The sequence below is a fragment of the Cervus canadensis genome, chromosome 23, assembly GCF_019320065.1.
Source record: "Cervus canadensis isolate Bull #8, Minnesota chromosome 23, ASM1932006v1, whole genome shotgun sequence".
NCBI lineage: Eukaryota > Metazoa > Chordata > Mammalia > Artiodactyla > Cervidae > Cervus > Cervus canadensis.
Window position 1 is genome coordinate 20,983,022 of NC_057408.1, and position 27,334 is coordinate 21,010,355.

The 27,334-nt window shown below is 45.1% G+C and overlaps 1 protein-coding gene across 2 annotated transcripts in view; it reads left to right on the top strand.

The window, feature by feature from the left end:
* The window catches only part of LOC122425613 (cytochrome b5), a 34,049-nt gene extending 9,177 nt beyond the window's left edge, over window positions 1-24,872 (top strand). The window contains exons 2-5 of one of the 2 annotated variants that reach the window (XR_006264929.1): window positions 15,546-15,674; window positions 17,751-17,897; window positions 21,350-21,384; window positions 23,205-24,872. Coding sequence is in view for 1 of the 2 variants with exons in the window: in XM_043444113.1 (XP_043300048.1) it covers window positions 15,546-15,674; window positions 17,751-17,780; window positions 21,350-21,384; window positions 23,205-23,286 (276 nt within the window). In the remaining variant the exon portion in view is untranslated. The remainder of the gene's footprint in view (window positions 1-15,545; window positions 15,675-17,750; window positions 17,898-21,349; window positions 21,385-23,204) is intronic. The other variant, XM_043444113.1, reaches the window with a different exon arrangement.
* Window positions 24,873-27,334: the final 2,462 nt, after the last annotated feature.

Here is a 27,334-nt window from a genome sequence, read left to right on the forward strand (position 1 = left end):
AGCTCGCGGCCCAGGGTCTCTTCCCGGCACGGGGATTTCCTGCCTCTCCTGCAGTGTCAGAGAGTTCCGGGCTCTGTTTCCCAGTTTGCCTCAGCTGACTCAGCCAGGGTCACGACTTCAGCTGTGCTGACAGCTCCTGGATTTCTACCTCCAGCTTACAGAGACCTCCCTCCCTCCTACACTCTGGATTCTTGCATCTGAAACCCACTTCACGTCTCCACGCAGATCTCTGGCACGCTTCTCAGACCCAGCGTGTTGGACTGGGCCGACCCTCCCTCTCACGGTATGCTCCGCGGGCACCTTCCCCGTCTCAGCGAGGACAGGCCCATCTGTTTGCTCAGGGCAGAAACCCTGGCGTCCTGTCTGACCTTCTGTCTCTCTCATGCCCACACTGTGTCCCCCAGAACATTCTCTGGGCTCAGCTTTTATAATTAAGCCAGAATCTGACTGGTCTGTCTTCTCTACATGGCCTCCCTGCTCTGAGCACGATCACCTCCTGCTTGGTGGCCTTTGCCTCTGACTTTTACTGTCTTATAGTCAAGTGCTATTTAAAGATGTCAGATCATGTCACTTTCCTGTTTAAACATCTTCAGGGGCTAATGACACCACTCAGTTTAAGACTTTGGATATAGCTGCAATAATCAAGAAAGTGTGGTGCTGGCCCAAGAGAATGTACATAGATCCGTGGAGCAGAGGAGAGAAATCAGAAATCAGTTCCGTTTAGCTCAGTCGTTCAGTCGTGTCCAACTCTTTGCGACCCCATGAACTGCAGCACACCAGGCCTCCCTGTCCATCACCAGCTCCCAGAGTTTACTCAAGCTCATGTCCATTGAGTCAGTGATGCCATCCAACCATCTCATCCTCTGTCGTCCCCTTCTCCTCCTGCCCTCAATCCCTCCCAGCATTAGGAGCTTTTCAAATGAGAAAGCTCTTTGCATCAGGTGGCCAAAGTATTGGAGTTTCAGCTTCAACATCGGTCCTTCCAGTGAACACCCAGGACTGATCTCCTTTAGGATGGACTGGTTGGATCTCCTTACAGTCCAAGGGACTCTCAAGAGTCTTCTTCAACACCACAGTTCAAAAGCATCAATTTTTCGGCGCTCAGCTTTCTTCACAGTCCAAGTCTCACATCCATATATGACCACTGGAAAAACCATAGCCTTGACTAGATGGATCTTTGTTGGCAAACTAATGTCTCAGCTTTTTAATATGCTGTCTAGGTTGGTCATAACTTTTCTTCCAAGGAGTAAGCGTCTTTTAATTTCATGGCTGCAGTCACCATCCACAGTGATGTTGGAGCCAAGAAAAATAAAGTCTGACACTGTTTCCCCATCTATTTGCCATGAAGTGATGGGACCAGATGCCATGATCTTAGTTTGCTGAATGTTGAGCTTTAAGCCAACTTTTTCACTCTCCTCTTTCACTTTCATCAAGAGACTCTTTAGTTCTTCTTCACTTTCTGCCATAAGGGTGATATCATCTGCATATCTGAGGTTATTGATATTTCTCCCAGCAATCTTGATTCCAGCTTGTGCTTCCTCCAGCCCAGCGTTTCTCATGATATACTCTGCATATAAGTTAAATATCAGAAATAGATGCACACAAATGCTTCTGACTTTTGACAGAAATGCAAAAGCAATCTGATGCAGGAAGGACAGCCTTTTTAACAAATGGTGCTGGAACAATTGGACATCAGTAGTCAAGAATATAAATCTTGACCCAAACATCACACTTTTTACAAAAATTAATCCCAGGTAGATCATTGATGTAAATATAAAATTTTTAAAACTTTCAAGAGACTTAAGATTAGGCAAAGAGTTCTTAGACATAACAGGGAAAGCATGATCCATAAAAGAAAAAGTGGTTAAATTGGACTTCATAAAAATGAAAAAAAAATCTGTTCTTTAAAAGACACTGTTAAGAGAATGACATGACAGAGTCATGAACCAGTAGAAATCTTTTTCTAATCTCATATCTGACAGAAGACATATTTAGAATATATAAAGAATTTTCTAACCTCAACAATAAGGAAACAAATAATGCAAATAGAAGAACGGGGGAAAAGACTTGAACAGACTTTTCCTCCAAGAAGATATATGAATAGCAAATGTGAATGTGAAAAGATGTCCAACATCACTGGCTGTTAGGGAAATGCAAATTAAAACCACAGCTACTACAACATAACTGTTAGATTGGCTACAGTAAAAAAAAAAAAAAACTCCAGGTAACCCAGATGCTGGTGAGGACATGGAAATCCTGAACTGGTCATGCATTGCTGGTGAGATACAGTGGTACAGACACATTGAAATCAGTGTATACATTTTAAAATCTATGCTAAACGTAGACTTACTATGAGACCCAGCAGTAGCCCTCCTTGACATTAGTCCTAGAGAAAGGAAAACTTATGTCCTCGTAAAAGTCTATATGCAGATCCCAGCAACTAGAACAATGCTGGCACAGAAAGAGGACTTGACACTGATTAATTGAACAAATAATTAAAAGTCGGTAAGTATAAACAATGTCAGACAATAGATGTCTGACAATGTCATACAACAGAATGGCTGTTGGGCTGGCAGCTTTACTTGTCAAGCCCCAAACTGCAAACAGCTCACATGTTCCTCACTGGGTTCCTGATTAGACTGGTAGATTGTGGAGGGAGTATCCCAAACTGGAAACAGCTCACGTGTTCCTCGGTGGGTTCCTGGTTAGACTGGTTGACGCGTGGAGGAAATACCACTCAGCAATAAAAAGGGAACAAAGCAGCCAGTGGCTCAGTGCTATAGACTCTACCTGCTGCTGCAGGAGATGTAAGAGATGCGGGTTTGATCCCTGGGTTGGGATGATCCCCTGGAGAAGGAAATGGCAACCCACTCCAGGATTCTTGCCTGGGAAATCCCATGCACAGAGGAGCCTGGCCAGCTATACTCCATGGAGTCGCGAAGAGTCAGACACGACTGAGTGAATAAACCACCACCACCAAGGCATCTCCAAGGAACTGCATCACTTGCCACCCAGTTGCACCTGGTTCTGTCTCTGGTATCTCAGCCTCTCTGGCTGCTGGCACATCCTACATCACACATGTTGATGCCCTTGCTCTTCTGTGAACTTGTCAGGACTCCTCCCCCTGTATGGAAAGTTATCCCCCAGATCCCAGCAGGCTTCCTCCTTCACCTGTTCCACAAGGCCTCTCCTGACCCCCGTTTCCCACCGGCCATCTCCCCAGGCCCCTGCATTCCTGACCCCACCACCCTGCTCTGATTCCTCTTTTTCCCTATCACCTTCTAACATACTGTATAATTTATCTATCATGTTTGTGGCTTATCTTCCTGTCTCCACTGGAATGTATACTCCGTGAGTGCAGGAGTTTCTTTCTGCTTTATTCCCTGGTTATTTTATTCCCTAGCAACTGGAATAATGCTGGCACATAGAGAAGGCTCAATAAATATTTATTGAATGAATAAGTACAAGTTTATAAGTGCAAAATATTAGAAAATCAATGCAGAATGGCTGTTGTTCTACCTTGAGTAATTTCCTGACAGCTTGTTTCGTTTCTCTCTTACCTCTAGTTGCCTGTTGTAGCCATTTTTTTTTTTTTAATGCTAGCCGTAAAAGGAAAGACAGGCGTGACGATTGATGTTGAGGACACGGTTCCGCCCTCAGGCGCCCTCTCTGTCCCCCTTGGGTCTCAGCTGTCACCTGTCCCGTGCTCTCATCTTCTGGCCGTTCCAAGTCCAGGTGGATCCCAGAGGAGACAGAGGGCCAGCCCCTTCTAGAGCGTGACCCATCCTCCTCTGGGCTCTCAGCCTCGGCGGCTTTGCTTGTTCTTACGAGGATCGTCGAGTTGATTCAGGTCACGCAGTGTGTGGTGTGTGTTCCAGCTCCTCTCCAGGCCTCAGTGTCCCCTGCTCTTGTCCCTCAAAGGCAGACATGGCCCTGCCCCATCCTCTCCTCCAAGGTCATGACCTCTCCATCAGGGACTTAACGTTCCCTTCAGGGGCCAAAGGAGTTGCTGTGTCTCCAGTGAATTTGCTTGTTTTACCTACTGAGACATGTTTAGTGATGGTAGAATTAAAAATATCGATCCAGGCACACTGACTAAATGCCAAGTTATCTCTGATGCATGGTAAATTTGGAGCCACACGTTTACTGTCTCATCACTAAAAGTAATGATTTTGCTTTTCGTTTTTTCAAGGAGAGAAACTAATAGCATTATATTAGCAGCTCACAGCTGCATTGCTTATCTCCATCCTGGTGACCTTTAAGAATTATTTCACGCAGAAAGTGTTCTTTGTCCTTACGATATGTTGTTTCTGTGAACTCTTGTCATTGATTCTGTGGCTCAGTAGGATCAAGTCAGTTAATTATTCTGCAGAAATCTCTTGACAATGAAGGGCAGGATGGAAAGAAGGGGTCTTTTGGGGGTTTGTTGCTGGAGTTGAGTTTGCAGGGTCCAGGTGCTGTGTGAGATCTGTGCAAGGCTCTTTCTGGCAATATTGAATGGCGTGGTGAAGAAAGGGAACTAAGCTGATATTACTGGAACACCTGTTGCACACCAGGCATTCTGCTAGTTATGTCATTTAATCTCTGAAGTTTAAGTGGGAGAGGTATTTCATAATGGAGGCAAGGCAGGTCAGGAAGAACTGGTCCTTTCCTGGGTTGCTCTGCCAAGACGTGGCGGGGCTGGACCTTGAATGTGGCTTCCTCTGCGTCCAGCCCAGGCGTCCTTCCATAGCATGTACTGCCTGTCTGGGCTTGGGCAGCTGAAGACCAAACCACAGCCACAGTGCCGGGGCTTGTGGACAGACGGGAGGGTCTGACTTAACGTTTTGACGAGTGACTTGGGCAAGTGTTACCTATAAAGTGATTGGGAGGTGACGTGCTTGAGTTCCTTTCTCATTGCCTCCACCCCGCATCCAATAACAAAAACAAATAAGAAGGTGGTCACACAGGTGTCTTTATTCAGGCAGGATCCAGTTATTTACAGTACCTGCAGTTCCTCCAAGTGCCGTTGTGTCTCTGGGCCTTTGTGTTCTCCGTTTTCTTTGCATGGACCATCCCCTGAGAACCTTCCACTCCACAGTCCAGGCGGCCCCCAGGGGCCGGCTTCTTGCCTCAGCTCCAGAAGCGCACCGCCCTCCCGCCCTGTGTCCTGGCTCGGCACCGGCGCTGACGGTGTTGGCCCTCCCTGGGCTGCACATCACTGCGGTGTGACTCCCTGAGGGTCGTGGCCGAGCACAGAGCCTGGCATGGCGCTTGGCAGATGTTTGAGTGAGCAGGCGCGTCTCATAAGCCAGCCAGGTGAATGCAAAGATGGGTTTGTATTACATTTCATCTCTCATCTTCAGAGTGAAATGAGGAGAATTACTCCTTGGAAGAAAAGCTATGACCAACCTAGACAGCATATTAAAAAGCAGAGACATTACTTTGCTAACAAAGTCTGTCTAGTCAAGGCTATGGCTTTTCCAGTAGTCATATATAGATGTGAGAGTTGGACCATAAAGAAAGCTGAGCGCCGAAGAACTGATGCTTTTGAACTGTGGTGTTGGAGAAGACTCTTGAAAGTCCCTTGGACTGCAAGGAGATCCAACCAGTCCATTTTAAAGGAGATCAGTCCTGGGTATTCATTGGAAGGACTGATGTTGAAGCTGAAACTCCAATACTTTGGCCACCTGATGCGAAGAGCTGACTCATTGGAAAAGCCCCTGAGGCTGGGAAAGATTGAAGGCAGGAGAAGGGGACGACAGAGGATGAGATGGTTGGATGGCATCACTGACTCAATGGACATGAGTTTGAGTAAACTCTGGGAGTTGGTGACTCACAGGGAGGCCTGGCATGCTGCAGTCCGTGGGTACGCAAAGAGTCGGACACGACTGAGCAACTGAACGGAACTGAATTCAGGTGATGCCTGTGAGCCTCTGGCCCAGGGCTTTGAGGGCCCAGTGAGAAGCTGCACGGAGGCCCGGGGCGGTATGGACCCGAGGGCCCGCTCCCTCCCCAGTCCGTGGGGAGCCGAGCCGCACAGAGGTCTGAGGGTCCCACCAGCTTCATGGCCTTCACCCTCTGCCTTCTCAGAAAAACAACGTCTAGAAATGATAGGGACCATTCAGCTATCTTGTTGTTGTTTTTCCTAAATCTTATGTAAATTGATTGCACTCCAAAGGATTGTTTTCATTTTTGGCTTAACTATTGAAGATAATCTCTCTAAATAGTTTTTTTTTTTTGCCTAGTCATTGTTTATAGATGGTCTATTTGTGCCGCCTTTTCTGGCAGTGTTGAGTGTTTGAATTGAAACTCTGTTTAAAACTCCAGAACTGGTGGACTTTGGATTCACATAAGATTACATTTACATGGAAAGGATTTTGCTGCTGTTGTGTTTGTTTGTGCTCAGGTAAGCACGTCCTCAAAGGGAATGCCTAAGACCCGACAGGTACTGCATTGCGGGTCTACATACCCTGTGGGGTTTCTTACTGGGAAAACCTCGCATCCAGATGGAGCCCTGAGATAGAAACAGGTCTGTCTTTGTAATCTTCCTTAGTTGGTGAGGCCGAGGAAGGTGGGTTCCCTGATGGCTCAGCGGGTAAAGAACCCCCCTGCCAATGCAGGAGACACAGGAGATGTGGGTTTGATGCCTGGGTAAGCAAGGAAGGAAATGGTTACCCACTGCAGTATTCTTGCCTGGGAAATCCCATGGAGAGGAGCCTGATGGGCTACAGTGGGCTACACAGCCTGTGGGCAAAGCACACACGACTGATCACACACTCGGGATAAGCCGTGGAGTTCCGCAGCTTTAAACGGGCCACGTGTCTTCTTGGTGAGATTCTTGGAAATTTGGTTGTGAATAAAGCTGGTCATGTAGTTTCTGTCAGTGTGGAGTTAACCCTGGTAGCCTTGCTATCTCTCCTAAGAGAAGCAGTCCCATGAACACTTGAGCTCCACCTGCACTGAGCACTTTTTTCAGATCAAAACAAATTCTTACCAGTGAAAGTATTTGGAAAGAGGTAGGGTGCATGGGATCATGGCTAGTCTGGCTTTGTAAGTGAAGAGTGACATGCTGGTTATCAGGTTTAAGTGTGTGGATTTTTCACAGCAGGTAACTCAGTGGTGTTTACCTGAAAACACTGGTGTGGCACTGTTAATTAAAGGTGAAGTGAGACTCTAAAGTAGCACAACATTGTAAATCAACTATATTTCAATTTTTTAAAAAATGAAGTGAGAATCTGAGCTTGTTTCTCTTAGCATTGTGCAAAGGACTATAAATAAGGCTTAATTCATCATGGATATTTGGAGCCCTGTGAAGAAAAGTTTACCAAATTCCTAGTATTTTCTTCCCTTTTGAGTTCATTCTTTAGAAATCAAGGCATGCCCCTTTTAGATCGTTGAGTACCATACAGACTCTGCCAGGGTCATTAATTCACATGACCAGGTAGTGGGGAAGGGTGACCTCTCCTTTCCGTTGGTCGTCTGTCATATTAGCATATTGAGGGTTCCTTGTCACCTGTCCTCCAACTGGAATGAGCTGTCCTTTCCTTGGTATTCATTTAACACTTTTTGTTTTCTGCCTTATTTGCATTCCTTTCATTTTTGTACATTTGGCAAACCATTGACTTTGTTACATCCTAAAATTCAAAAGTACGGTTACAACTATATTATTAGATAAAGTGTAACTGCAAAGCCTAAGAGACCACTTCTGACCTTTAGTGATTGTAATTGGAAGGCTAAAGTTGTAAAAGATTTATGTTAGATTAATACAAACCAAAGTTCTGTATGAGATTCCAGTTTTTACTGCACTATCCTCATACAGACAAGAACTTCCTACTCTCGCCCTGTAATGCCCAAGGTTGGTAAAATGGTCAAACAGGTCATACTTGATCCTGAAACCTGCCACAGAGAAGAAGAGTGGTTTGGTCTGTGGTCATCTTCAGCTTTTGTGGTGGCCTCTCCTTGAACGAGTCTGTTGACAAAAGCTTTTTCTTCCAAGACAGTTTGGCTTGTGTTGAGCTCCTCCTCTATCCAATGACCCGTAACTATGGGCCTTCCCACCTTGAAACCAGGCACTGCCATGACTGTGGGCTCCCCTCATGCCATCACTTGTTTATCATCACCATGCAGAGGAGCATGCTTCTTGACATTCAGAGCTCATCTTTACTGTCTCTCTCTCATACGCGCGCACACACATACACACACACACGATGAATAAGTGCTCATGTCTTTCACTGCAAATGAAATCCTTTTCAGTTTTCACCTAGGTTGTCCCTGTCTCTTGAAAAATATTTGCATTGTCTGCAGCTACACTTTCCGATGTGGTAGCTAGTAGACAAAAAGTGGCTACTTAAGTTTGCATTTAGGCACTCAGTTGGCTCAGTCATGTCCGACTCTTTATGACCCCATGAACTGTAGCCCACCAGGCACCTCTGTCCATGGGGTTCTCCAGGCAAGAGTACTGGAGTGGATTGTCATGTCCCCCTCCAGGGGATCTTCCTAACCCAGGGATCGAACCCTGGTCTCCCGCATTGCAGGCAGATTGTTTACTGTCTGAGGCACCAGAGAAGCCCTGGTTGGTTTAGTCACTAAGTCGTGTCTGACTCTTGTGACCCCATGGGCTGTAGCCTGCCAGGCTCCTCTGTCCATGGGATTTTCCAGGCAAAAACACTGGAGGGGCTTGCCATTTCCTTCTCTAGGAGATCTTCCTGACCCAGGAATCAAACCCGGGCCTCCCACATTGCGGGCAGATTTTTTACCAACTGAGCTATGAGGGAAGTCTCAAGAGAAGCTCTACTTAAGTTTAAATGAATTAAATACAATTTATGTTGTTTTTCAACTCTATTTCAAGTGTTCAGTAGCCACTTGTGAGTAGTGGCTACCGTATGGACAGTTTAGACATAGAGTATTCCATCACTGCAGAAAGTTCTAGGACAGCACACACCGGAGCACTCACTGAAGCAGTTTTTGTGAAGAGTTGCATTTTTGTTGGCTTGTTTCCATACAGCTATGACATTGGGTGGGATTGTTTACCTCATAATTCCAAGCCACTTCTGAATTCACATCTTACTGGAAACCAAATTTCTAATGGCTGGCAACAAAATCATGCTTTATTGTGTTGTTTAGTCTCTCAGTCATGTCTGATTCTTTGCCACCCCATGGACTGAAGCTTGCCAGGCTCCTCTGTCCATGGGATTCTCCAGGCAAGAATACTGGAGTGGGTAACAGTTCCCCTCTCCAGGCGATCTTCCCTACCCAGGGATCGAACCCAGGTCTCCTGTACTGCAGGCAGTTTCCTTACCACTGAGCCACCAGGGAAGCCCTGCTCCACTGTACTTCTTGATTTTTTTCTTCACCAAATGTGACCTTAAAAAGCCATCTGTCACACACACAAAAACGAAGCTTTTATCACAGTTGCAACAGAAGATGCTGCCTCAGAGGTCAGTTGAGCGTTAGCTTGCTGCTCTGTGGCGTGAATGAGGGGCAGCTGGGGACGCACTGGCCGCAGCGAAGGCCGGTCCACGGCCGCCTCTCAGGGACAGGGGCTAGACTCCTGCTCCAGCAGTGATGCTTGTTACTGCGTGCTGAGGCCCAGTCGGGGCTCTCGGGTCACTCAGGAATAGTCAAAACTCTGAGGCTTTATCAGTGAAGGCCAAGGTCTTTCCTGTGTTTTTTCCTTCAGCCTCAAATTCATTATATGCTTTTTCAGAATCCAATCATGTCGATTTTTCGTGTACTTTTGGGTGTCCCACACAATGCTTTGCACATAGTAGTAGGAAATATTTTGATTAAATGGATGAATCTATTGGCAGGGCAAGAACAGAGGCACAAATAAGAGAATAGACACAGTGGGGAAAGGAGAGGGTGGGCCACACTGAGAGGGTAGCGTGGAGACACACATTGCCACGTGTGAACTAGACAGCTAGCGGGAAGCTGCCGTGTAACAGGAGCTCAGCCCACTGCTCTGTGGTCATCTGGAGGGGTGGGGTGGGATGGGGCTTGGAACGGAGGTTCGGGAGGGAGGGGATGACGTTGTATGGCAGAGACCAGCACAGCATTGGAAAGCAATTATCCTGCAAATAAAATTTTAAAAGTGAATTAAACAGTAACTGAATATGGAATTATATGTTTTCTGAATGGTGTGAACTGTTGTATAGTTCAGGGAAAGGAAAGGGGTGTGCATGAGAATAGCTGCAATGGGAGGGTTGTGGTCACTTAACCAGTTGTATGCACTAGTTCTAAGACCAGCGTGTAATCAGCTCTGCATGTTGCCTTCCTGCAAAATTACTTACAGATATTTCTGTAAATATCTGTATTTTACAGATATTTCTTGTATCTGCCAGGTGTCAGGGACTGAACTAGGTATGGGCAATGGTGATGAATGAGGCAGACAAAAGCCTCCATCCTCCTGCATCCTGCAAGTGACTGATAAAATAGGACTTAAAATGCAGGGAGGGGCTGGGGGCCATCTGTGGGGGGGACAGGGAGGGGGCCCGCGGTGTGGGGGTGGCAGGGAGGGCCTGGGGGCCATGGTGTGGGGACAGTGAGGGGTGGGGGTCATGGTGTGGGGGGGCAGGGAGGGGCTGGGGGCCACGGTGTTGGGGGGACAGGGAGGGGCTGGGAGCCCTCTGTTGGGGGGACAGGGAGGGGGTGGGGGCCACAGTGTGGGGACAGTGAGGGGTGGGGGTCATGGTGTGGGGGCAGGGAGGGGCTGGGGGTCACAGTGTGGACAGGGAGGGGTGGGGGCCACAGTGTTGGGGGGACAGGGAGGGGCTGGGGGCCACGGTGTGGGGACAGTGAGGGGTGGGGGTCATGGTGTGGGGGCAGGGAGGGGCTGGGGGTCACAGTGTGGACAGGGAGGGCCTGGGAGCCCTCTGTTGGGGGGACAGGGCAGACTCTTTGGATGCGCAGCTCGGTGAAGGTCTGTGGAAGGCTGACGTGAGCAGAGATAAAGGAATCTCATCAAGGTCAGGGAGATGAGCATTCCACAGGAGGCGGCTTTGTTTCTGAGAGGGAGAGCCATCTTAGCAAGTCTGTGAGCCGGCCCTCAGGCCGTGTAGCTGGGACTCAGATGTGGCCCTCGGAGGTTGAGGGGAGACGCGGCTCTGTGCAGTGGCGGGGGGCATCCTCAGTTCATCACTAAGGTGTCTGCCTGCCTCTTCTACTTTACCTGTTGCCTCTCTTGCTTCCACTCTGGCCAGCTCCCCTGGACTTAGCTGACATCTGAGCATCCTCATGGCGTGAGGGCGTCAGGAGAGTGGCCTGAGGGGAGGATCGAGACGCAGCAGCGGGCCAGGCAGGGCACAGTTGCGGTCGTCTGTTCAGGGGGTGCTGCTGCTTTGATCTGCAGTGGTAGCGGGGGAAGTGGGGAGGGGAGGTTAGATTTTCAATATGTTTTGAAGGTAGCCCACCAAATTTGCTGATGATGGGGATGAAAAGGAAAGAAGAATGAAGTTTGATTTCTAGTTTTTGGCCGCAACCACCAAATACAAGGGCTTCCCAAGTGGCTCAATGATAAACAACCCTCCTGCCAATGCAGGAGACCTGGGTTTGATCCCTGAGTCAGGAAGATCCCCGGGAGGAGGAAATGGTAACCCACTCCAGTATTCTTGCCTGAGAAATCCCATGGACAGAGGAGCTTGGTGAGCTGCCATCCGTGGGGTCACAGAGAGTCAGACATGTCTGAGCAACTGATGCATGGTGGCAGCCATCGCTGAGAATAAAGACTGTTTACTGGGGGCAAAGGACAGCGTTAAGCTTGGGTTATGTTATGTTCAGGGTGCTCCCTAGATGTTGCATGCGTGGGCAAGTAGGCTGTTGCAGGTGGGAGGAGTCTGGGCTCAGGAGCAGCCTGAAGAACTGCATGTAACTAGAGAACAGGTGATGTTCTGCGTGGGAGACCAGGTATGATCACCAGGGGAGCAGGTCCAGGTAGGATGGGAGAGTGCCAAGGACTGAGTGCTGGGGCTGAGACTCTGAGAAGGTCAGGAGTGGCCTGCGGGGTTGGAGGGAAACTGGGAGAGCCTCTTGTACTGGAAGCCATGTTAAGAAAGCATTTCAAGGAGCAGAGATCCACTGCCAGCGTCTCCAGAAGCATTGATGCTGTGAGTGGTAGGAGGCCGGTTGTGATTTCAGTGCCTGGTAGCCACCATTCTGTTTATCCCACAAGAATTCACCTTGTCTCTGTGAAAGTGTCCTTAGGAACGGGTAAAGGTTGTGATGATTGAAAGTGAAAGTGAAGTCGCTCAGTTATGTCCGACTCTTTGCCACCCTGTGGACTATAGCCCACCAGGCTCCTCTGTCCATGGGATTCTCCAGGCCAGAATACTGGAGTGGGTTGCCATTTCCTTCTCCAGGGGATCTTCCTGACCCAGGGATTGAACCCAGGTCTCCCGCATTGCAGGCAGACACTTCAACCTCTGAGCCACCAAAGAAGCCCAATGTGATGATTGACGTTTTCTGAATTATGGACTATGCGGGTCTTTCATCTTTTAAAGTCTATTTTATATTTATTTCCCGGAAAATAGTTCTTAAAGACAAAAAGGGTGCCAAAAACGAAAGCTGTTCTGGTTATTTTATTGGTATTGCCTGGTTTGTATCTGGAGATTCTCCTATGTTACCGGTGCACGGTGGTACCTGGTGACCTGATAATAAGTAGTGACTTCACGGAAGGAGATACGGAGTTACTGGCTTCCAGATGTGTGGACACAGTGAGTGCGGGGGTGAGGGCAGGTGCCTCAGGAAACGGTCCACCCCCTAAACCTGGTCTCCTTTGCTCACTGTGGTGTCTGGCATAGCTTGGTGTCTGGCACATGGAGACACTCAGTATGTGTGTGGAGTCAGTTAACTTTGTGTGCGTGTGCTCAGTCATGTCCAACTCCTTGTGACCCCATGGGCTGTAGACTGCCAGGCTCCTCTGTCCGTGGGATTTCCAAGGCAAGAGAACTGAAGTGGGCCATCATTTCCTTCTCCAGGGGATCGTCCCAACCCAGGGATTAAACCCATGTCACTTGCATTAGCAGGCAGATTCTTTACCACTGCACCACCTGAATTAATTTTTGTTTGTTCAGTTGTTAAGTCGTGTCCAGCTCTTTGCAACCCCATGGACTGCAGCATGCCAGGCTTCCCTGTCCTTCACTATCTCCCAGGGCTTGCTCAAACTCATGTCCATCGAGTTGGTGATGCCATCCAACCATCTCATCCTCTCTCGCCCCCTTCTCCTGCCTTCAGTCTTTCCCAGCATCAGGATCTTTTCCAGTGAGTCAGCTCTTCGTATCATAGGGCCAAAGGATTGGAGCTTCAGCTTCAACATCGGTCCTTCCAGTGAATATTCAGGGTTTATTTCCTTTAGGATCGAATGGTTTGATTTTCTTGCTGTCCAAGGGACTCTCAAGAGTCTTCTCGAGCACCACAGTTTGAAAACATCAGTTCTTCCCATATCCTTAACAGGACCCAAAGTTAAGGAACTCATGAGTGAAGCCACCTACACAGAGGAAACAGCAGTCTGTGAATTTGCATAATTTCTGGGAATAGTCATTTTGTGTCTCCCACATTGTTGCTTCTGTACCTCTCAGGCTGTGCCCAAGAACAAACAGACTGACGATTAACAAACCGCGTTTGTTGCTGTCACAACCTTGGAGTTGCCTGAGGGAACTTCAGGTTGGCTTTCAGACTGAGCTAGCCTGTCCCTCCAGGGCAGCTTCCCACATCTGATTGGATTCTAGTATCCTGTGTCCCAGTGGAAGACTTACATAAGTGTGGAAATGCGTACAAGATGTAATGTTATTAGTCATTTAAAAAATCATATTAAGGAAAGATAGTCAATGACATTGCAAAGTATTTAATAAAAATGCTGAATAATATTTATTGGTTATATTAACACATACATTAACACGCTTATTTTTCAAAAATTATATGAGATAAGTACACTATTTTCCCAAGTTCACAGTGTAACGCTAGGCAGTACTGTCTATATATTATAGTCTCCTTTTTTTATCTAATGAGTCTGTATGCCTTAGGTAATGATCATGATTTTCTTTTAAAAATTATTCATACATATACGTATATGTCTGGAGGAGGGCATGGCAACCCACTCCAGTATTCTTGCCTGGAGAATCCCATGGTCAGAGGAGCCTGGCGGGCTACAGTCCATGGCGTTGCACAGAGTTGGACACGACTGAATGGGCTTAGCACGCGTGCATGCACATGTATATGTATAGCCAGTCTTCTCTGGATGGTGAGATTATGGGTGATACAGGTGACTTTTATTTTCTTTCTTGTGCTTTCCAGTATTTTTATACTGTAGATGGATAGCTTTTACAAGTAGTAGAGAAAAAATTAAGTAAATTTCTTTAGCCCTAGATATGTCTAACCGGTAGGAGGAGACATAGGTTTCAAAACACAGCGACTGCCCACCCTTGTCCAGTGTTTCTGCCTCTGTGCCCACTCCTGGTGGGAGAGACGAAGAACAGTCTATAGTCAGTCAGGTAGGGGAGAAGACTCTGTTCTCTAACTGGGCACTTGTGAGTGACTGGCTCAGGGCAGGGTGCATTTGATCTCAGAAGCTTTTTCCCCCTGCAGAAGTATTTAGGATGACGTAAGCAAGCACCTCCTTGTCTTTGTCTGAGCACCCTCTTCCCCAGCCCGAGAGTCTCTGGACGTCTTCAGCTGTGTCGGCGCCCGGCTGCCCCGCCAGGCCCCGGTCCCTGCGTGGTGGCTGTCCTGGGCTGCACCAGGGGAAGCAGCCGGGCTGCTGAGATCTCAGAGGAGGCTCTCTCCGCCCTGCCCCCTGTGGAACTGGGCTCTTTCTTCTTTGCCCCTGTTGTTCCCTCTCAGTCACATGTCCCCCTGCCACCATCTGGAGTAGGTCTCTCCTACACGTGTTTGCATTGCTTTGTCTTCCTTCTGGAAAGTGAGTCTGTCCAGAGGCAGGGACTCATCTGCTTGCCTGGACGTTGCCGTACTTTCCAGGCATACAGAGCACTTTTCAGAGATGAATTGTCTTGCATGTAGTAAGTCCACGATTAGACAAAAGAAGTCACAGGTGAAGGTATATGAATAAGTTAAAAATAGATTGGGTAAATATTGAGAGTCTGCCTGCAATACAGGAGACCTGGGTTCGATCCCTGGGTTGGGAAGATACCCAGGAGTAGGAAATGGCAACCCACGCCAATATTCTTGCCTGGAGAAAGCCATGGGCTTTCAGTTCATGGGGTCACAAAGAGTCAGACACAACTGAGCAACTAACACTTTCACTTTTGAAGATTGAGAAGAGTTTTATGGCAAAGCAAGGGGGACCTTCTCGAAGGATAAAAATGTGTGCATAATGCTTTGATTGCTATATGAATAACTGGGAAATGAACATCTTACTGTTGGAGAAAGTTTTTCTGTACTTTCAAGTAGGAAATTGAATACAAAGGAATTGTTTCATTTAGGAACAAGTTAACACTCTCACACTGTCACCTATGATGGCCAGAATAACCTTTTTGGTTAAGTAAACCAACCACTTCCTTTTAGCTCATTTGCCTGGAGAAAAATATTTATTTTTCTCTCTCTTCTTCAAACAGCATCCTGGTGGGGAGGAAGTCTTAAGGGAACAAGCTGGAGGTGATGCTACTGAAAACTTTGAGGATGTTGGACACTCTACAGATGCTCGAGAATTGTCCAAAACATTTATCATTGGAGAGCTGCACCCAGTAAGTACCTTATGGGGGGGCCTTGTTTCTCTTTAAGGCTACGGCTTGACCTTTGGCTTGACCTTACTCAAACCTGTAGACTTGCATATTACAAAATGTAAAAAGGAATAAAACAAAAAAGCAATTCCTCCTGACTGTAGAACACCATTTCATCAAAAAATAAACTGACCAGAAATTTCTTTGCACTCCCTGGTTACATTTTTCATGAGCACTCAGAATCCTCTCATCCAGGGTCAGGTCCTGGGGACGGTGCACCCCAGGCTCTGAAGTCCCCTGAGCAGCAGATTTTAGAAGGTGGGGTGTTGACCCAGAGTAGTGTTATTTTAAATTTTTTTCTTTTTTGACCAAATTATCTTTCTGAAGAAGCTCGTTTGTTTTTTTTTTTTCTTTCTTTATATTTATTTTAAAAAATTTTTTAATAAAAGGTTTTAAAATAATGAAAAATTAAAATTAAATTTTGAAAAATAAATATATAAAAAGAAACTCCTTTCTACTTTTGTTAGTTTGAGGATATTTTAATTCTAAAATGTGATTTAGACATTTTTTAAAAGATCAGCTGTTAAATGAATAAACCCTGCCTTCTGTAAAACCCACACGCAGTCCTCATCCTTCTGACTCTACCTGAGACCTTTGAGAACACCTCCCTTGGTGCTAGTCCATGGACTGACTTTGGGAAAACAGAGGCTTGTTTCAGCTCTTCTGTAAACCCAGGGGTGTAATAGGAGTTTAGGCCCTTGTGCAGCATTTTGAAATGTGCACGTGTGACTGCACTCAACTGTCAACCAGCATTGCCAGGAACTTTAGAGATGTGCAGACCTGGAGTGTGGAACAGGCAGGCGGGGACCCCGCACCTCCGAGAGGGCGTGGACCTCCCCTCCGAGCCAGTGCCTGCCTGTCTCCTCCCCTGTCTCTGGACATGTTACCAGTGGCCCACCCGAAGGCCTGGAGGTGCTGCTGGAAGTGGGCCCCAACGAGGAAATAACAAAGCAAAGAGCCTCAACCCCAGTGAGCACGCCGAGAAACCCTATAAAAAACACCCCGTGAGAATGTGTGTTGTGTCTGGTTGTTGCTTCTTGTAATGGCCGTGGGTGAGGAAGGGTTGAAGCAGGCTCTCTGGGGAGGGCCTGGAGCTGTTTTAGAGCAGTTTCCATTGAGTGAGGAGGTGGGGTTTTGGGTGGGAGGAGATGGTACTTTGAGAAAGGCAGCTTCATTTCCCGGGAAAGTTTATTCACCCACATATTTTCATCTTTATCTTCATATTTTCCCGAAGTGATGTCGTTTGATGGTAATCGGAGAGGACTGCCCTTTAAATGTTCCCTCCTGTCCTTATTCTTTCCCTTCTTGCGGGGTTGGAGCAGGTGAGTTTCCAGGCTGTGGCTGTAGCATGTTTGACTCACCTGTGATCAGCCTTTGTTGTTGAGTCACTAAGTGATGTCCAACCCTTTGTGACCCTGTGGACTTGCAGCCCGCCAGGTTCTTCTGTCCATGGGATTTCCAGGCAGGAATACTGGAGCAGGCTGCAATTTCCTTCCCAAGGCGTCTTCCCGACCCAGGGATCAAATCTTCATCTCCTGCATTGGCAGGCAGGTTCTTTACCACTGAGCCAATCACCCTTTTAATGCACTTTATTTCAGATGGAGGTTTGAGTAGATTATGACCCTACAGTTGAGAGACTGCAGGAATTCACTGACTATACCACACATATTGCACACTCACACACGTGTATATGCACACATCTGAAAGGGAGTTTCAGAGGACAGAAAGGAAAAATCTAATTAGATCTCAGCTGCTCCCTGAATTACAAATCAGAATCTAATAAATGTATATACAGATCAGCATATAAATATGACTATCCCAAACGCTATTTTAAATTTTGGAACTCTAGATTACAATACGTCTCAGCATTTTAAATTGTTGCACTCGGATGGATCAAACTGGGTATTTAATAACGGGTAGAACCTAAAATGCTAATTATTGAATAGCAGTTTTTAAAATGTCAGTAAAAGTGAACACTTCAGAAATGGTAGTTTTGTAGATGTTTTTCCTTTCATAATAGGCTTTATTTTTTTATTGCAGGATGACAGATCAAAGATAACCAAGCCTGCGGTACGTGTGACCATCTGTGGTATCTCGGTGGCTACATTATCTTCGCTGTATTTCATACCTGTCAAACTGGAGGGCAAAGGTCATTTACTTACCTGAGACCAGCGCAGGTCTTTCTAGGTTAGATGAATATGTACCCTGTTGGCTCAGCAAAATTTTTTATATGTTTAGATCCATCAGTATATTTTATTAGGATAGCTTTATATTCTTCTCGTAAGATTGTCAATACTTAAAATAACATTTCCATCATCATTATCAGCAGATACCTTTTGAAGGGCTACTTCTGTTTTTTATTTACATGAGTAGCCTTGTGCTTCTGAACTGAACATTTGACATAAGTCTTTTTTTCGGAGAACTTAAAATCTCAGGAGAGCCTTCATACTTAAACCTTTAAGGTGTCTGTCAATGTCTTCTTCATCTCCACATCTCTGGGACATAGTAGGTGTTCAATAAATATTTACTGGTTGAATTTAATGCTAATTAAAAAACATTTTGATGCATTTTTCCTTAGGAAAAGAAAATAATTCCAGTAATGTTCATTTTATGCCCAGGTTCACCCGCCCTTCTCTCTGAACTGATCAGCTCATTTGTATGACCTAGTACCTTCTTTGAGGCTCCCTTTTGGATTGCTGAAATTCTGGGGGGCTTGAAGTCTTTTGCTTTTTCTTCAAGGGAAGAAGTGTAGTTTCTCCTGTTAGGTGTTCAGTATGTTATCTTGGCACATGTTGTTCAGCTATAGTAAAATGAGGATTTGATAAGGCTCATCACCTGAACTTAGAACTGACATAGATCCAACTGTGTCCTGAACCGTGATTCCTGCCAGCAGAAAGCACCAGTCAGAGCTAAGGTCTCCTACATAATCGCTTTACTCCCGAGAGACACACTCTTTCCTCCTGTAGAACATACATGGCTTTGCTTACTGCAGAGCAGAACTGGGGGAATGCGGGGCTGGAACTTGCTGGTTTTCAAGGCCAGAAGCAAACACATGGACACTTTTCTAGATTTATCTTTCTTGTGCTTCTAGCTTACCAGAAGAAGAGAGTTCCTTGTTGTGTCTGTATAACTATCCATCTGTTTCCAGGCTGATAAACGTACACTGTGGTCTGAATTTTTGAAATGTTGCCTGCTTAAACTGTTTGAATTGTGAAACAAGATGCACCAAAGAGTATTAGCTTGAACCTGCCAAAGGGAAACAGATTGAGTTGCCACGTTAAGGTATTTGTATTAATAAATACAGAGACAGTGCAGTTTTAAGTGAGCAAATCCAGATCTATCAATTTGACATGGAGGATATCAGTAATGGCAGTACCTACTGATAGGTTTCTGTGGTTGCTATCTTAGAAGCTTTGCTACATAAGTGAGCTGATTTGATTCTCAAGGTATCATAGGGGAGCTCCTGGACCTAGCAGAGAAAGTGTAAAGAATGAAAGTCAACCTTGTTCGAAGCTTTGACTTTGTCAAGGTCACACACAGCAGAACCGCTCCTGTGGTTTAACCACCCATTTAAGGAGTAGTGCTTGCGAGTCTCTCAGGCCTCTGTAAGCTCTGACCTTTGCATAAGAGCATCGCTCCATCAGCAGTATTTTTAGGGAAGCCTTCCAGTGAAGGAATGGGCTTAGTCAGATGAACTTATAAATGATTTGCATGGGCTTTGCATGAGAGCTTATCACGTGTTGATTTCATTGCTCACCTTTTCCTACCTGAAGCTGAGACCCTCAAGTTCACTGTGTGAACAGGAGGCACAGCCTGTAATAAAGACTGAAGTCTTTTCCCCGTCTTCCTTGATAGATTTGTCAGTTGCATACCAAAACCCAACTGGGGCCCAGTGCTGAGTGGTAATTCAAACTTGTCTTAACGCTGAAGCATCCCTGGGTTATTATCTAACAGATAATAAGCAATCAAAAAATGCGTATTGTCTTTTACAGTGCACCTCTTTAGAGGATCTTTGTTGTTGCTGGTGGTGACCACACCCTAGTAGTGCATTCCACTCACGATACCAACGAAGGTGGAGGAAGGCAGGCCAGCGAGTTTCCATGCAGAGTTGTTAGCACATTTGGTGCAATGCATGTGCTGGGTGTGACAAAATAACCTCTGTTCACTGTTTCAGGCTTAGCTTTCTAGTGTGCCGATAACACTTCACCTTAAATGGACTGTTGCATTTGTTTCGGAACTGATTATGTCTTTAAATGTCTCTAATAGCTAAATAATATTTTCACACTGTCCAGTTACCTCTTGTAATCCTTGTTCATTTTATTTGCCTATACAAAATGTGAAAACTAATCGTGCAGAAGTTATGAATACTTTTGTAGTCTCTGAGATTTAATGTTGCTTCAAAAGGTAATGACTGTGAAGTTTTCTTTTTGAATGACTGTGTTTTTCCCTCCTCCTGTGTCAGGAATCTTAAAGGCCATGTCTCCAGGTTGGTGGGTGTCATAACTGCTTTGCCTGATTTTCCCCTGGAAGCTTTCAGTCTTTTTACGGGAATGTCTTTAACGCGCTTTGCTGTGTGTAGCATTGCCTTGCTGCAGATCATTGAGCATTTGCCAATGCTTTTTTACTTTGTGCTTTGGGAAACTACAGCTGCATTATTTCCGTCTACCTTCCTACTAATGCTTTTGCTGGTGTGGAGCTTCGAGAGTGCTTCTTAACAACTTTTCAATCCCGAAAAAGCTTACATCCTACTTGGTCTTGGTTACCCCATTGTTTGGGGCAGACTGTCTTCCCAGAGCCATCTGCAGTTCATTTTCATGGTACTGATAAGAAGGACCTCTCTCAGAAGGTGTTGGAAGGTAAACCAGGAGATAGCCGTGAAAGCCCCTGGCATTTGAGGATTTCTTGGTGGGTGACGGTGTGATGTCAGCCAGTGAGGCCGCCAGTTTTTGTTTTTAAAAAAAAACCCTACCAGAGTTAAAGAAGACCAGGAAAGGTGGTCCAGACTGTTACAATTTATGCCACTTCTTTTTTTTGTTTTTTTTTGGTTGACACATTTTTTTAATATAATCTGGGTACACTTTTACTTCTATGAGATTTGATGAAATAACTGATGTTTTATTGAACATTTCATTCCTGCTTTTGAAGAATGAAACTGGTCTCCTTAAAGATGATGATACATTTTTTGTATTTATAAATGATACCTGTGTTCAGTTTCTACATTAAGCATTTATGTCTGTCATAAATTTATTATTTATGCATTAAGCATAAATGTCTGTCATGTACAGAATTAGGTATCCTATTAATTTTTAACATTTTCTTGCAAATTTTCAGGTTATGTTCGTAAGTAATTTAAATAGAGACCCTTCTTAAAAATTTTTTCTTCTGAAAAAATGGTGAGTTTGGGTATATAAGTGAAGCTTATGATGTCATTTTTCCTTCAGACTTTTTTTTTTTTTTGAAGAATGCATTGAATAAGAAGAATGAATTGAATAAACTGTTGTGGTCTTGTTTTAAAGCAGATTGAATTGAATGAAGAGTCAGTGCATTTGTCAATTGAAATGAACAGTCAGTTGAAATAAAGCAGTCAATTGAATGAACGTTCAGATGTTCCCTTTAACTTACCTTTTTTTGTGTTTCAGGAAAGTATTATTACTACCGTTGATTCTAATTCCAGGTATGTGGTAGTTTTCTTTAAAAGTATGACTGATCACAAGGCTCCTAGAATCAGAGTTGGACTGGGGGCTCTCTCCCCACATCCGAGGCATCTCTGTTGCTTGGGCTCCCACCATGCTCCTCTCCGTGGACAGGTTGGGGTCCTCTCCACTTAGCACCCAGACTACCCAGGGCCTGCCTTCCTAAACTGTCAGATGGCTCAGACATTTCAGACAACCCCCCGTCTCACACTGCTGCCGCCCCTACCTGGAGGAACAGAGCAAATGGAGGCTCCTCCTCCCCACTGTGGGCTGGACAACTTTTTATCTTGAGGCGAATATTCCATCTCCTTCCTCATTTGATATGTGGCCAGTTTCTTAAATTGTTATGATTATATCTCCCTAAGTATGGTTCGGTTTTCCCTTGTCCCTTTTCTAGTCTGTCCTGAAATTGAACTCAGTGATCCAAGTATATCTTGGGTCACTTGTTCTAGGCCCTTGATTTCTTCATAGTTTAAGATCATATTGATAGCTCCCAGGTGGCCCAGTGGCAAAGAATCTGCCTCCCAAAGCAGGAGATTCAAGTTCAATCCCTGGGTCGGTAAGATCCCCTGGAGGAGGAAATCGTAACCCACTGCAGTCCACGGGGTCGCTGAGTCAGGTGCGACCTCGCATGCACAGGATCATCCTGACATTTTTGGCAGTTCTACCATCCTTAGACTGCCATCAAATACAATTTTTTTGGACCCAAGCTCGAAGCCACACACTCCTGCCTGTTATATTCCACCCTGTCGAAGTTTGCTGTCCCCAGGCTATCACATTCTGGTACATTCCCCACGGTTATTTCCTCTTGCTTTACCCTGAAATGTCCGTCTCCTCCTAAATGGAAACTGAAAACCTACCAAATTACACTCATAATCCTTTTGCAATTTAAATCTTGATTTCGAACTTGCTCTTCGTGAGGAGTATTAAAGGACAGGAAGTTTATGACAAAAACCATCACGTGTGTGTCAGCTGTTACCTGCTCTTTCTCCAGATTCTAAAACCCATACATTATTTCTGTTTTCTAAGAAATTAGAAGTTCACATGATCTTTCCAGCCCTGCCCCTGATTAACCTGTCATTTATAGTAGATCAGTATATCGGGACTGAACAGTATATAAATTAGGGATTTTTGTGAATTCACAGCTATGGACCGCAGATTCAATCATTTGGGCATGGTTTTTCTTAACATGTTAAACCTACTGCACACAAGTAGCGATTAGATTTTCTAACTAGAATCACAGCATGTTGCGCTGTGGTTCTGGTAGCAACCTCAGTAACCGTGTGCTTCACATCCCTTAGCTGTGCAGCTCGGGGCACGTGATTTGCCCTTGGCTATGGAGCCTGCTGATGGCTTTTGCTAAAGAGAAACCTGGTCTTCTGCTTCGCAGTTCAGTGCCATTGTTAACTTATGGACGTACCTAGATCAATACCTGTTTACTTTTCTGAACTTGTGATATGAAACCCAGAATTGATCTCCTTTCGATAAGTCACTAGTGTTTGGTGGCATCTGTTGAGGGAGTGATACACAGCTGTTTGTATGAATTCATAGAAATAGATCTAAGTGGGACTGGGAGGCCATTCATTTTCTTATAAGGCTGGAAGGGTGGAGCAGTGGCCGTTATACCAGGACATGTGTTGTACTCACTTCCCTTTTAGCAATTTAGAGTGAGCTTTTCATCCAGAAAGGTTAGAGGGGTAACAGAACATTTCCACGGTGACTGTCCTGGTAAGGAGACGGAGCAGAGTTTTGCGTCTCCTGCATGGAACATCATGCAAGCATCATTGCTCTTTCTTTCCAGCTGGTGGACCAACTGGCTGATCCCAGCTATCTCGGCACTGGTTGTAGCCCTGATGTATCACCTCTACACTTCGGAAAACTAAACGCATTCTCAGAAGCCAGTGGAAGAAAAGACTGCTTTGGTCCGGGGAGAAAGAAGCCACCACTCTTAACTTTGACTGACAGAACCCTTCACCTGAAAATAATCTGAATACACCTGTTTTCCTTTCCTCCTACATTAGACACAAACCAAAACTGTTCCATTCTTTCAACTACTGAACTTCTAGAGTGTGCCTTCTTATTCGTCACCTTTGTTCTGATGTTCCATCACTACATCATTTGCTTATTGTGGACAAGGTCTTCTAAAACATACCACCATGCTGAGCTGTCTGTTGGGTATATAATTGTCTTTCATGTTTAGAATCTGATTACTTGGCGGTCATTTAATGCTCTCGTCTTTCAGACCCAAGTTGTCCAAGGTGAGGAGGGGTGTCTTGGGTCATTTGTTATGCTGCTTCATCTAATCGAATGATCAGATTTTGCATGTTTCTAGTGTAGGTTTTTTTTTTTTTTTTTAAGGAAATTAAGGAAGGCCCAGAAATAATAGCTTAAGGATTGCTAATCATTGTTCTACAAAAAACAACCGAATAGATAATAAAAGGAGAAAGTGGCCTGCGAGACCTAGAAAAGATACTCTATCTTGTCTTTGATTAAAAACACCAGCAGTGTCAACAAGAAGCCTGAGAACCATGAGACAACATTGCCGCTGTCCCATCTCTGAGCTTAAACAGTTTGCACAAAGCTTCTGATTGCACAGAGATCTTCAGCTGACAGTTTCTCAGGTTCTACAGACTCTCCTTCAGAAGTGAAAACTGCTTTTGTGCCCCCATAAGGAAATCTTGATTCCCTAATCTGGCTTTTTTGGGGGAGGGATCGAACCAGCATTTATAGAGTATTTTCTTCTACTACATCAAAATATGCACTTTTAAGCTCAGACGAAAGTTTGAGTGAGGTAGACAACATTGTGGGTCACAATTCAAATTTAAGAGAATCGTACAAAGCATTTTCTAAGACTGTGAATCAATGAAGCTAGGCAGTAATGAAAAAAAAAAAAGCCGGAAATATAAAAATACTTGCAGGTGGAACAACACACTGCCAAATAACACGTGGGTCAAAGAGGTCTCAGATAATTTTAAAATGTCTTGAACTAGTGATTCACTAATTTGTACAAACACACACTTGAGATTATGGGACATTTGGAGTCTTGATTTTTGGAGAAATTTAGCTCTGGTGACAGGCCACGGGGAACTCTGGTGTGACTCTGATTCAACCATCCCATTCTTGTTTATTTTCTACCCTGTGCTTTTTTTTCCTCTCAAGAAACTTGAGAGATGAATTTATAGACTCGAAGTACATCATAGTTAGCTATGATTGTCCATTGGCATACTAGCCGACTGACGAGCCATGGCATTCATCAGAAATATCTAAAGCACATTAAAGAAGTTGTTTAAATTTCAGAGCATACATAGATTTTTATAATCAATGACATGTACCACCCTCTGCCTCTTTTGTGACTGGAGGTTGGAGTGAATGTTGGAGAGCTGTGGGGGAGGTGTCTGTATCACATGGGAAAATGCCTGGCAGAGGACTGCTTTGTCCAGATTTTAATAAACATATTCCTGGAACAAAACTCATGCCTCTCTTGATGGACTTGAAGCGCCCGCCCTCCCTGTGCATGTTGGTACATCCACAGACAAGTCAGCAGGCTCTGCTGTAACGTGCTGTCATGACTGTTAGTCATGGATAGGTCAGCTAAATAAAAACCGTGGACCTTCACCCTGCTTTTTGAGGCTACCTGTCAAGGGTTTCCATGTCGAGTTCCCCAGTTCTTCCTCTGGGATAGCAGAGCAGTTGGTTCACAGCTCCGGATGTGGTTTTCAGCATCATTATGAATGGTGTGTCTGGAAATAAACAGTATAACCAAAGCGATTGAGGCAGGCCCCTCACCCCCACCCCCGGCCCCATAGCTGGTTCCTGTGAAGCTTGAAATGACCACCAAACTCACACTCCAGTGAATTATTTGTATGTCTCTCATCTGGATCTCTTAGAAGCTTGCTTTAAATTAGAATGAGGATGAGATACTTGGCATGGGAAATTTGGGCAAAGTGACTGTGATTGCAATATTTACAGTTAAAAGCCGTGTCCTGCCCGTGTGCAGAATCTGTGAAGCTGGGTTGCCCCAGCCTCCAGGCGCCTCTTTTTGCTCTGCCCTGACTGCGTGTCTTCGCTGTCACCTTATCTGGAAGCCCAGTTTGGTTTGGCTTCGTATCAGGGTGGGGAGCTCTGGGACTGGGGGTGGTCCACAGTCGCCCTTAGAGATCAGGGTCCACTCCTGTGCCACCAGCATTAGCAAAGACAAGCTTTCATATCACCCCTGTCCTCTGCGAGCCTGATCACGGCCCTGGGAGGAGTGGGCATGGAAGAGAATACGTGACGGTGGGCATCGGGCTGGACTTACCTGTCTGCTGTGTCCAGCTGCCCAAAGGGTGGGCAGACTTGGGGGAGGGCAACTGGAGAGGAAGCCGTTTTATGCAGGAAGCCTGGCCTCGATCTCTAGAAACTGTAGAAAGCCATGCAAGGGATTCCCATGGTGACTGGAGGAGGGGCGGGGGGTTCACCTGGAGGCGTGTTTTGTAATCAGTTGTTTGAGAACCTGAAAGATCTGCAGTCATTCTCTAAATTCTAAAACATAAATCACAGTCTTAATTTGTTTTTTTGAAAGTCAAACATGAACATCAAACATCAAGATAGAAAACGAATACCAAGTTGTTGGTGGGAATGATGCATCTCTCAAGGAAAGTCCTAAAAAATGGAGAAATAGGTAACCTTGCATTCTGCTTCTGTCCGCTGTTGTCTCATGCCTCAGTATCTTCCTAGTTATTCCACTTTCCTAGTGAGGTTGATGATGCAAAGAACCCCTAAGTCGTGAAAATCAGCCCTCTGAACTTTGGAAGCAGAATTTCTTAAATAAAGGCTAGCTGTTAGGGAGGGTGAATAGGCAGCAGGTCTTTCTGATCCCATGGTTAGTTAGTCTCTGCACCTCCTGGTATTTGGCTTTTCCAACTGAAGTTGACTCAAGGTTTCAGGTTGGCCTTGAAACAGTTACACTTCTGGGGTGGGGCTGTGGGTGGACCCCACCACTCCCTTAAAGAAAGAAACAAGTGAGACAAAATTTTAAAGCACTTATTTATATTTATTTATTTGGCTGCAACAAATATTAGTTGCAGTTTGTGGGATCTATTTCCCTGACCAGGGATTGAACCCAGGCCCCCTATATTGGGAGCTCAGAGTCCTAGCCCCTGGGCCACCAGAGAAGTCCCCAAGTGAAACAAACTTGCTTATATCTGCAGCTAACATCCTCCAAAAAGAAATGATACAAAAGGAACAACTGCAAAAATTGTTTACCTTCAATCCAAATAATTTAAGAAACCATTAAAATGACATTTTAGATAAGAAAATTCTATTTGTTTTGATATTCTTGGAGCCATGGAGAAATTCTGGTACAATTAGAAGTTCTGGTAGAAAGAATTTAAAATTCACATGATACGTCTAAGTAACATTGATCCTGTGGCAAGCATTCAATCACTTTGGAAACTCTTGTTTCATTGCCCTAATATTTTATTCCTAACAATTTATTTCACCTTTATGATTATGCTTGTCATGTGATAGCTCTTCAGGAAGAAGTCATCTGAGAATTGTCAGATGGACATATTTAATACAAGTCACAGCATTGCTCTCACATTCACTTTCTCAGTTAACCAGTTCAAGAACACAGTACAAGATTCATAATTATCTTGGAAGAAAACATAGGCATAGTTCTTGATGATTTTGTAGTAGGTGATCATTTCTTAGATACTGATACCAAAAGCACAAACCACAAAAGAAGAAATAAACTGAATTTCTTCAGAATTAACAACCCTGTGTTTTAAAGGACCCCATCAAGCAAGTGAAAAGACTACACACAGAACGGGGGAGAATATTTGTGTGTCATATTTTAATAAGGGACTTCTAAAGAACTCTTACAATGCAATAAATATAATAATTGAAAAACAAGCAAAGGATCTGACTGTACATTTCTCCAAAGAAGAGGTA